At 30.0% G+C, this 12,090-nt stretch overlaps 1 protein-coding gene across 1 annotated transcript; it reads right to left on the minus strand.

Moving 5' to 3' along the window:
• Positions 1-5,146: 5,146 nt before the first annotated feature.
• On the minus strand, positions 5,147-8,436 carry LOC106767764 (ABC transporter G family member 14). The gene is made up of 5 exons (XM_014652715.2): positions 8,205-8,436; positions 7,281-8,073; positions 6,784-6,954; positions 6,484-6,671; positions 5,147-5,980 (listed from the first exon to the last, which is right to left on the minus strand). The coding sequence occupies exons 1-5, from the start codon at positions 8,352-8,354 to the stop codon at positions 5,336-5,338; spliced, it is 1,947 nt and encodes a 648-aa protein (XP_014508201.1). The 5' UTR covers positions 8,355-8,436; the 3' UTR covers positions 5,147-5,335.
• Positions 8,437-12,090: the final 3,654 nt, after the last annotated feature.

Consider the following 12,090-nt stretch of genomic DNA (forward strand, 5'->3'; position numbering starts at 1 on the left):
AAAAAAAAAAAAAAACCAATATATCCCTTTGAGTAAGGCATTGTACAATTCTGAAGTCAAGAAAGAAAAACTTAACTTCAAAGTAATTTAGACTCTACATGACAAATATTAAATTTAAGGTTTAAACCATTTTTTGGTCCCTAAGTTAAGTTCTGATGTTCAGTTTAGTCCCCGCTTCTAAAAATGTCAACCTTTAGTCCCTATAATATGAAGAATGTATCAAATGAGTCCTCATGACAACACTTAATGAACAATAAATCACAAGTTTTCATACCTAGGTATCCAATATTTTGTGATTTGTTAACGGAAGGTGTTATGAACAACAAATCACTTAATGAAAAACTTGTGATTTGTTAAGGAATAAGACTGATTTGATACATTTTTCATATCATAGGAACTAAAGGTTGACATTTTTAAAAGTAGGGACTAAATTGAACATCAGAACTTAACTTAGGGACCAAAAAAGGGTTTAAACCTAAATTTAAATGTGTTTTGTGTTAAAAAGTAAACTTTAAAAGCTTATACTTCTAATCCACTTTCTTCACTTTGTAAGATATATATATTTTTATGTGTAAAACTAAACATTAATGGATGGTTTGATAATAGGTGAAAGATGAGGTTTGCACTCACATACATATTTTAAATTGATTTTATTTCTAGTTGATTGAGATTTTCAATCCACTCTTTTATGACGAGATATATACATTTCATGTATGAGACTTTAGACATTAATAAATAATCTGATAGAATGATATATTCTAAAAATATAAATTTTGTTATAATAGACTTTAACTCAATACTTGAATACTATATTAGTAAATGAACTTTAAGTCTAACTCAAATGTATAAAACTAGTTAATAATATAAAATTTGTATCATATATATATATATATATATATATATATATATATATATATATATATATATATATATATATATATTATGTCTAATTAATTAATGATTTTTAACATGATCTACATTAAAATTAGAAATTTATTTGATATTTTAAGGTTTAAACCCTTTTTTGGTCCCTAAGTTAAGTTCTGATGTTCAGTTTAGTCTCCACCTTTAAAAATGTCAAGCTTTAGTCCCTATGATATGAAGAATGTATCAAATCAGTCCTCATGACAGCACTTAATGAACAATAAATCACAAGTTTTCATACTTAGGTATCCACATTTGATACATTCTTCATATCATAGGGACTAAAGCTTGACATTTTTAAAAGTGGAGACTAAACTGAACATCAGAACTTAACTTAGGGACAAAAAAGGGTTTAAACCATATTTTAATCATTAAACTAAAAGCATACATATTTTTGTTCGACCATTGAAAATAATTTTTTTTCTAGATTAAATAAAGAAATAGTACTGGCGAACACGTTTTGGCCTAACTGACGTACACAATTTTTTTAAATTATTAGTAAAAGTTCTAAAGTAATGTAGAAAATTGTTGATGAGGTTATAATTTGAAATGAATTTTATAAAAAGGGTGTAAAAGATAGAGAGTGAAATGTGGAGGAGTGGTGTAGGTGTTAGGAATTTGTAAAAAGAATATAATTTTTGTTTTGATGGATAGAAGAGCTCTGAGGAAGTATATGTGAATTATTTTTGAAGAGGTTGATTCGTAGGAATGCGTAACATCATTAACATTCACTCCCAGACTCACATACATCAAACAGGTCCCTCTCAAACCATCCCAAATTATTCAATTCCTTCTTTGCTTTCATGTGTTCCACAACCTATGAACTAAATTCCCACCAACATTGATGCCATCTGCTTCCTAATTATTTCGGTTTTTAGTTATTTATCTTTTCAGTCACTGTCCATTCCTATGTCTTATGGTTAGGATGGGAGATTGTATGTTCTTTCACTTTTTCTTCCACTTTGTATCATTGTTCCGTCACAAACTGTTACGTATGTATTGTTAAAAATTTGTTAAAAAATATTACTTTAATCAATATTTTAAATTTTAATAATGATATCTCAAGATTCCAAAACATATATGATATTACGTTAACTTCGTTCTTAGATATTTTCTTGGTAAATTTCAAGTTCTAAAAATTCCTCAATAGAACTTGTGAGTATTATAAGGAAGCAAAATAATCCTGAGGAATAAGCTTTGGAAGTATCTGAACAAAAATGCTAGATGGATATTGCAGATGATGAGTTTTCTTGTATGTGTGACATTTTAAAAGTGAACACCAAAAAGTCAACATTCCTAAGAATATATAAAAGTTCTTTTATGTTTTCTTTTACCTTCATTTTGGACGGAGGAGCAAGAAGAAGGACTGCCAGAGTCATATGGGAGAACGTTAACCTATGCATTAGTCTCAAATTTCAGTTGAAATATTTTAACAATGGAATAAATTAAAAAATATGTATTTTCAAATTCATAAAAATGTTTTATCCAGTCTTAATTGTTGTTATCCTCTTTCTAGTGCAGTGGTGGATAACACGTAGGATAATTTTTTTTTTCTGGCAGATTTTGATAAAATAAATTATTGTATCCTTTATACTCTCCACTTTAAAAATGTGGTTTATTTTTATTTAGATAATTTTCTTAGTTAAAAATGATATTACATTTTTTAATTAAATTTTTAATAAAAACATTTTAGTAGATAAAAATATCTTCATATATTATGAATTCTAAATTTTAAGACCAAAGATATTTGAATAATTTTTATTTTCAAAACTAAAAAAAAAAAAAAAAAAAAAACCTCAAATCTTTACTCACCTTCCTCGTTCATCTCAATCCTTTCTCTTTCCTCTTTCTCACTCTAACCTTTTTTTCTCATATTCCTACTATAACTCCAACTGAAAAAACATTATTAAACAATTTGATTTTGTAAAGAGTTGAGTCATTGATAAGACTGAAATTATAAAATGAAAACTCAGAGAAAATGTTAAAGTGAGAGAGATGAAAGAGAAAGGGTTGAGAGGAATTATGGAGATAAATAAAGGCTTTAGGCTTTCTTTTTTTTTAGTTTTGAGAATGAAAATTATTCAAATACCCTTAACCTTAAAACCTAAAATTCATAATATATCAGGATATTTTTCTCTACTAAAATTCAATACACCTAAGCAAGTTAACAAATCCATATATATTTGTATTTTTATGTTAACATGAGATATCAAGATGGAAGACAATTGTTTGTCTTTTTCATATTTTCAGGAATTAATTAATGTAAAAGTAAGAATATGTATTTCCATTATTATTTATTAATGATAAGGTTAAAAAAGTATTTTTTTTTTCATGTATGTTTAATTTATAGGAGAGTTATATAATTTTACTTTTTTATAATTTTTATTTTTGTGTTGAGTAAATTATTTACATCTGACATAATTTATTTTTTAGCCTCTATTATAATTTTTATTCTTTATTATGAAACTAAAACTATAAAAACAAATAGTTCTAATGTTATAACCTTTTGAACTGATGTGACAAAAGTTCAAAACCATTTTTAACAGTATATATTTTGGAAATAGATTTGATAAAAAGAAATGAATACAATGAACTATATATCTTTGAAAAGTAATTTATAGTGGAAAATGTACTATTCTTCCGTACTTAGATTCTTCTAACATATTGGCCATCCACCCACTTTTCAACTTATTCACTAATTATTTGAGTTTGAATTTTTATTATGTGCATTAACAAAGCTTAATCATCATAATAATAATGATTAAGCTTCCAATCCATTATTCTCCATTGGATTGGTTGGCTTCAACTTTCATGGATACCATCATGTTTCCAACTTTCTTAACACATCTTATTTGTTTAAACAAAATAATGAAATTATCTTTGCATATATAGTTATAACATGATTCACATGTAGTGGTTGGATACCAAAATATAAGGTAAAAGTAATGAAATATTTTAAAGTTATTCTTGAAGTAATCTTATCATGTGAAAGAATTATTCTTTTACCTCACATTAAGTTTCATGTTTTATTGAAATAAATCTTTTTTTATCATTTTATTTTTGAAATACTTTATAAATTGTATGCAATTTTTTGGTACTTTGTAAAAAGTGTGTACGTATTTTCTTTCAATTAGTAAATTGTGAGTTTATTCTTAATATTTAAGTTCATAAGTTATTTCATTTTCAAAACAACCTTTTGTTCGTATACCAGTGTTTTACTAAAATGTTATTTATTTATTAAATATATTATCTCAAATGATAGTATTCTAATTTTATTTTATGCTACCATTATTATCATTTGTTTGATGTTATGTATATGTTCTTTAATTTTTGTTTAACATGTCATAATAATTCGCAAGATTGATATGGTTGAATAATGAATAGATTGAATAGACTTACAGGTAGATTATATGGATGATAAATAAATAAATTATCTTTTCTACTTTTGGTTTACAACAATTGAGCAGAAACTAACTCATTTCAACTAAATTACATTAGCAAGTGTTTTTGAATATTATACAAACAATTTCAAAATATCTAATGATATTACTCTCTTTTTTTATTCAATATGAGATATTTTATTTATCAATGTGATTGTCCACGTGGCAAAATAATGAAGCGACATGGAAATTAATTAGGAATAAAAAACATATTTTAACTATTTTTTGTTAATTATATTGAGAAAATGACATTAATAGGATATTGGAGTGGAAAGTGCACTAAGCTTGGGTATTTAGATTCTTAAAACTGGTCATGCTCCCACTTTCAAACTGAATCGCCAATTATTTTAATTTGACTTTTGATAATGTGCATTAACTAGGCTTAATCATAAAAATTATCATTTCCACATATTTGGATTGGCTGCCTCAATTTTCGTAGCTATACTCATACTTGCAACTTTCTCAGCACAGAAATTTTCAGCAGAAAATGGTTGTGATCTGTTTCAAGGTTTTGTTTCCATTAGAAATTACAAATTAGAAATATGTGTTTGTCAAGTCACTAGTGCCTTTTGGGGAGAAATATTATGCTGATAATTATTCTCTCTTTTAGTTTATGCAGGAAAATATGAAACAACAATTTGGTTTCAAAAGCCTAATAATGATCAACAGTTGAGTTGCGTCTGGTCGCAATCCTTGACCTATCCTGCAGATTAAATGCATATCTTCTTATCTTTTGCCTCTCTTATCTTGTGACTTATCCCATGTTTTCAGGCACTAAGTTTTATTCTAAAGCAGTTATCTGATCTCAATTTGGCATGTAAGATAACATTCCTATTTATCATTTCTAAATCTTTTACACCATTGGGTACATAGAAAATAGACTGAAAAAAGTTGATCAAAATTTCATTACATCAGAAGTACAATATTCTAGTGTTATTCCTGGCTTAGTTGGATTAGGACAAATGTTAACTCTACCTCACTCTCTGCAGTGCTAAATAAGCAACTAGTCTGTAACCTACCAACATCATGGCCATTATAGACACATCCACCCACAAGTGGTTCAAACCCACTGATTTTATTGGAGGAAATTCTCCAACCTTGCACAATACCCCTTTTGAGCACTCATAATAATCATCATCCATGTACTGCACACCAACAAGAAGCTTGTAACAGTAGTAGCTATAGCTTATGTACTTGAGCCACTCTATGAAGGGAGGAATCTGTTGTATATAGTACCCTCCGGCAATGAGGAACACAAGGGTTGTCACAGAAGCTAAAGTAGTGGCCTGTTTCACCTCCATCAAAATGGCACCAAGTGCTAAGCCAAGGCTTTGAGAAACAAGTACACTGTAAAGGACCACCAGGAGGGAAAGGAGAAAGGTCAGTGGATGAGGATTAAGCCCTCCCATCCAATAGATTATCAAGACAAATGCAGTTGGAAGTGCAAGCTCTATTGGCAAGTCTCCTACTGTTCTTGCTACAAAGTAGGAAGAGAGACGGTACATCCCAGATGAACGTTCCTTTATCAGCATCCTTCTCTCTTGTGGGAATGTGAAAACAGCATTGTAGAGAGGGTAGAATCCCCAGAAGACAGAGAAGAAAAACAGCAGGGCTATCTGCATTCTCAAATATAACACCTCAATAACAATAGTCTTATTCCAGTTTCCTAATGACCCAATTATAAAAGATCAAAACTTCTAAGATATTATTTATTACAAGATTCTTTTTAACAACAATTCCCTTTTAGATAACAATAAAAACCAAAACAAAGTGTGCTCTCTTAATAAATAAATTTAGAAAAGTAGCTGAGAGAGTTAGAATTTTCTTCCAACAACAAACGTGACGAAATTTGATGCTAAACGTCAACGTAAAGACAAAAGAACTCAAATCATATTTTAAACTTGAGGGGAAGAAACATTTTATTATTGGTGTTAGAGGAAAGAAGGTCTGAAATATTATGTGATTTGGACATTAATACAATGTTTCCTGAATGTGAAAAGGAAAGAGTACTGTGAAAGTAAAGGACCAATGATACGTTAACAGCACTTGAGTTAGTTGATGATGTTCTGTTCTTACTGATCAATAATGATCAAGTTACTGAATTTAATAAAACTCTTACCCGGTCTCCAATGTGGGATTCTGGGGTGTGCCACCACAGAAGTCCTCCAAGGAAAGCGACACTTATGACTTGGAAAATTCTCAGCTTGTTGAAGGCTTCAAACCTTCTCTCCTTCAGCCCCCTTTGCAACAGCACTTTGAACTGATGCCACCAACTTGTACACCATCGCTCCGGTTTTATGTGATTTCCTGCATCAATTGAGCAACAAATTTATTTTAGACATGTAATACTCATCTATCCAAAGTAACTTTTGAAGCATATGCCTCTGAATGTTTTTCACTGAAAAGCTAGTACACTTACTAGTGGAAGCATTCCTAATGACTTCGCATTCCAAGCTGCATAATTCTTCTTTCAGCTTAGTAGCTATATTTTTGTCATAAGCAGAGATTAAGGCTTCTCTAACCAACTTATTTTCTGCCTCCTGGCTTTCACTTTGTTCAGTTGCATGCTTGGAGGAGTCCGGAGCAATTCCTGCAGTTTCTCATTGTCAAAACTCTGTCTGTACTTAAAACAACACACGAGTGGTTCTTTTAAACAGTAAACTTAGACAATTGAAAGTGGGGGTCTCATAATTCATCTCGGGCAAAAATATAATTCAAGTAGGCCGGACCATGATTCCATAATACAACAACAAAGCCTTATCATTTGACACACTTTAAACTCATATCTTCAGGAATATATACCTATATACAATTTAGTTCTACGGAATCATGACTTCGTAATACTACTAATAATAATTTGATCCACAATAAAATGTAAAATAGTGATTAGATTGAATTAAAAAGAAAGAATATTACCGTTGGCAAGATCAAGCAACAAGTCAGCTGGATTGACAATCATGGATGTGGAAAAACCAACAGAAGAAAAGTAGGCCATTGCAGTTGAAGCGGGGCCATAATAGATGGGACATCCTTCAGAGAGCAATACCAGTTTATCAAACATGTGATAGAGGCGACTAGAGGGTTGATGAATGGTGGTGACAACAGTTCTCCCTCCACTAGCCAAGCGTTTGATTGTGGTTATGATCCTTTGTGCTGTTGTAGAGTCCAAGCCAGAAGTGGGTTCATCCAGCAACAACAGGCTTGGATTGATTAACATTTCCTGGCCTATGCTCACCCTTTTTCTCTCCCCTCCTGATATCCCTCTGAATAGAGGGCCTCCAATCATGCTACCCCTGCACCTGCTCAGTCCTAGCTCACTGATTACATGCTCTACATGCTGAGCTTTTTCTTCCTTGGTCAAGATGTTGGGAAGCCTGAGAAGTGCAGTGAAGAGTAGTGTTTCAGTCACAGTGAGATGGGGGTATAACACATCATCCTGAGCCACAAAACCTGTTCTTCTTTTCATGGCTCCTGAAAAAGGCTGGTTGTTGTACGTGACCTTTCCAGATAGTTTGCCACTCAGCCTTCCCCCAAGGGCTGTGAGAAGTGTGGTTTTGCCACTCCCAGAAGGCCCCAACATAGCCATCATTTCTCCGGGACAAACCATACCAGTGACTCCTTTCAGTATGGTCTTCTCTCTGGAACTCCTTGTGCTCCCCCAACACAGACCCTTCTGCTCTACTTTAACTTTGTAGATCAACTCCTCAAACTGCAAATGGAAACGGAAGAAATGCCAAAAAGAAGTTAAATAATAATGCCCCACATGAACGAAATATATGGTGGTGAAGAATCAATGTAATGGTATATATACTACAAAATAGTGACAAGGGAATGAATGACCTTCAAAGTTATGGGGTACATAGCCAGTTTAAGAAAAGATTGGTCGTTTGTTTGTATGGGAAGGACAGTCTCAGTCGTGATCTTGGGGGGTCCTTCCTGAGGGTGACTGTTGCTGTGGTCTGGTTTGAGTGCTATGCAGTTTTCTGTCATGGCTAATGAAAGCGAGAGGTTTATAATGTTTTGGTGGTAACTGAGGTGTGTGTGTGAGAGAAGTTAAGAAGCTCCTTTTAACTTTGCTTCCCGTTGTGGATGAGAAGAACACATCTCTATATATATATAGCATAGAAGCTAAGATGTTACTGTGCACTAACTAAGATACTGTTTTAGGAGTCGCATGAATGGTGGAGTCCACCATGATTTAATCTCAGAATTATTCCAACAGAACCATAAAAAACTAAGAATTCTGAACCATTGCTTATGATCTCCGTCTTGTTTACTTTTTCTCGTTTTATCTTTTCTAAAGAAAGGGAGTGTTTTCCTCAAGTCATCACCTTTATTACATCGTATCACAGTTTTCTTTTAATCTGCTTTCCTTGCTGAGCAAGGTTTCATAAAATATTTCTGAAGCTGTCCGAAACCAAGACAACTCGCTGAGTATTATTATAACTAACTACCACTTTGGCACAACATGCTCCATTGATATTAACGAGAGACATCATTTATACGTACAGTGACAAGGTGCCTGAGGAACAGTCTTATTTAACATACAGACAAACCAACAGTAATCTGGAGACTACATAAATACCATCAACTATTAATGATTTAAAAGCACTGCCCTGTCTTAAATGCTTCTTTAGTCACATGCCCTGAACATAAATATTTAATTACTTTCAACTCATCATAATGGTCTTTTAATCACTTTTTTACATTTGCTAATGCGGTCAAATTAATATCACAATACTTTTTAATTATAATATTTCAGTTACAAAAATAGTTTTGAGTATTGTCATAATAGTGCAATAAGAGAGACATGCATGCAAACTTTGGTATCAATGTCTCCCTTTGTATTTGATTTTTCTTATGAATAAAACTTTATAATATAATAAGAAATGACAGTAAAATAATATATTTTTACATTATTTGACACAATATAAAGATAAAATAACTATTAAAAAATAAAATTTTATATTTTAAAAAAATAATATCAAATAAATATAAAAAATTTATGAGTGTTATTTAAATATCTTCTCGTTTAAAACTTTTGGTTGACTATTCGATAAGGAAGTATATGTGTATATAACATGTCTTTATTTTATTTTATATAAAACTTTGCTTGTATCCAACAAATTTTACTTTGAATTCCAAATTAAACAGATATTATCTTCTTCCAATAATCGAATTTATCTTAACAAGACATAATATATCTTATGAGGATAAGTCTTCTTTTCTTTATTCACCACTTCCTTCTCTTTCAATCTTCATTTGATGTTTAGTCACGATCCAGTAAATATAAGAATATACGTCTGATAACTAAAAAAAGTACACTTGTTCATCTGTTTAATTACTTTTAAAATAAAAACAAAAAAACAAAAAAGAAAAACATGTTTTCTAAATAAAGAAAACAAAAGGGAAAAAAATGTCACTATAAAGTATTACATGTTAGTTGGAATAAAGTTAGGAGAAAGTTATGAAACTTGACAACTTAATTGAGAGGTGAAGATTACAATGAGTTGGAATAAAAAAAATGTAACAGTAAAAGATGTTAGAAGTAGAATCTGGATGAACTTTTAGTTAAAGGAAAATATATCGTTGTAGAACTTGACTACTGAGACGTATGAGAAGAATGTCAAATATTATTGAATTCATTCTGGTTCGAAATAAAGTAGGGTGAAATTACCTTTGTTATTCTTGATACCTATTGCATTTGAATAATTACAATCTTTATAGTATCTTGCTTAATTATTCCTTAACCATTGTGACTGTTATCTGTGGTGGAGAAATTTGTAATTGGAGACTTTATAACACATTGCTACATAATGTGATTCAGAGCTCACGGAGAGAAATTTATAATTAAAGAGAAAAATTCAAATGTGAATCTAAGTCTCACGTTGAATAGAAATAAAAAAGTAAAATATTATGTAAAAATGAAAAACTCATTAATTCATTATCTTAAGGTTTTGGATAGAGAATGATATAATCCTTTATATAGTTAAACTCAAATGTTATTGGTGTTTGTGTAATTTATATGTAGGTTTATCGTTTTCCATTTCTACACCACCACAGTTACATATAAACAGTAATGGAACCCTTTTTGAAAAACCAATGTTTAAGAAACTAGATTTTGAATTCTGACACACATGGTGATGGTGATGATGATTCGATATGTCTTACTACATACCATGATTTTGTCTTTTCCTTTGTGCTTTTGAGCTGCTAATATGGCCAAACAGTAACTAAAGAACCGTCCAAGCCCAAACTAAAAGCGCTATATTCTCTCTCTCCCTCTTTGCTATGTGTGGTGGCCATTCATTAAAAAATTAAAAATAATAAAAATTAAACAGCTTTAATATGTATTATTAGGTAGGTACCAAAGCTTTGGTACGAAATTTTAAAAAATCAAAGATAGGTAATCGCGACGCTTTCGACAAAGAGAAAAGAGACCACACACTTTCTCCTATCACTATTGACCTCTTCTTTGCTCCACAAGTTTACTCTCAATTTTTATTTCAAAAACCTCCTGTTCGATCACCAGTTCTTTTTAAATAAAAACACACTTAATATATATATATATATATATATATATATATATATATAATATTTTACATTATTAATAAAATATGTTAAAAAATAAAAGTTAAATATGTTTTTGGTCTCTTAACTTTTAGTGAAAATTGGATTTAGTTTCTTTTCAAAACTTTGGCCTAATTTAGTCCCCCAACTTTAGAAATGTATGAATTTAGTCCTTTTAACCAAATTTTGTTAACTTTTTTTTAGATTTCAAATACGTTTTATGATAGCATTTGGGTTGTTTATACTGTTTGACACATTTTTGCTTCAATGCTAATTGAGAAAAGTGTTTGAAACATCAAATAAACTCAACCAAATTTAGCTAAAAGAACTAAATTCATTCATGAGTGCTTCATCCTACACCTCCAAGGATTTCATCCTACACCTCCAAAGATTTCATCCTGCACCTCCAATTTCCTAAAATGTCCCTAATTAGTAAATGATTTAAAAGTTTAATTTTTTATTATTGAGGAATTCTATGCACAACATTAACTCCACTTCCATTTTTCTCCAATCACCTAACATGTATTCCTGCTCCACATCACATCCCTTCATCCTTCCACTCCTACACCCTTGTACCCCTGCACCTCATTTCATCTTTATAAAAAAACCCTACACCTCCTACACCTTTGTACCTCATTTCATTTTATATTAGTTTAATTTTTTTGACATTTTATTTATGAGTTTATAATGTATTATATAATTTTATTATTATACTTATTTATTNATTTTATTAGTTTTAAATTATTTTTAAAATTATATATGATTTTGTATAAATATATATTGTAATTATATAATTTTTAATTAATATAATGTAATTTATATTAATTTATTAAAATTACTAAAAATAGTTTTNAACAAGATCAATTCATCGGATATGCAAATCCGATGTAAAAAAAATCGGATCTGGATATCCGATTTGTATTTTTCNATTACAGTTTAATGTTATATAAATTTTCATTAATAATTTATTCAATTATTTTATTAATTTAAAATTATTTTTAAAATCAAGTATGATTTTGTATAAATATATAATGTAGTTGTATAATTTTTAATTAATATAAATTAATTTCTATAAATTTATTAAAATTAATAAAACTGATTTTGATTAAAAAAAAATAAAACCGTAACCTATCGGATATGATAATCCGATTATATA

Source organism: Vigna radiata, chromosome 7, assembly GCF_000741045.1.
Source record: "Vigna radiata var. radiata cultivar VC1973A chromosome 7, Vradiata_ver6, whole genome shotgun sequence".
Taxonomy (NCBI): domain Eukaryota; kingdom Viridiplantae; phylum Streptophyta; class Magnoliopsida; order Fabales; family Fabaceae; genus Vigna; species Vigna radiata.

Coding starts and splice junctions, on each gene's coding strand:
- LOC106767764 (XM_014652715.2), bottom strand. CDS start 8,354: ATGACAGAAAACTGCATAGCACTCAAACCAGACCACAGCAACAGTCAC. Junction 6,672..6,783: donor CATTAGGAATGCTTCCACTA/GTAAGTGTACTA, acceptor CAATTGATGCAG/GAAATCACATAAAACCGGAG. Junction 5,981..6,483: donor AATCCCACATTGGAGACCGG/GTAAGAGTTTTA, acceptor TTGAGAATGCAG/ATAGCCCTGCTGTTTTTCTT.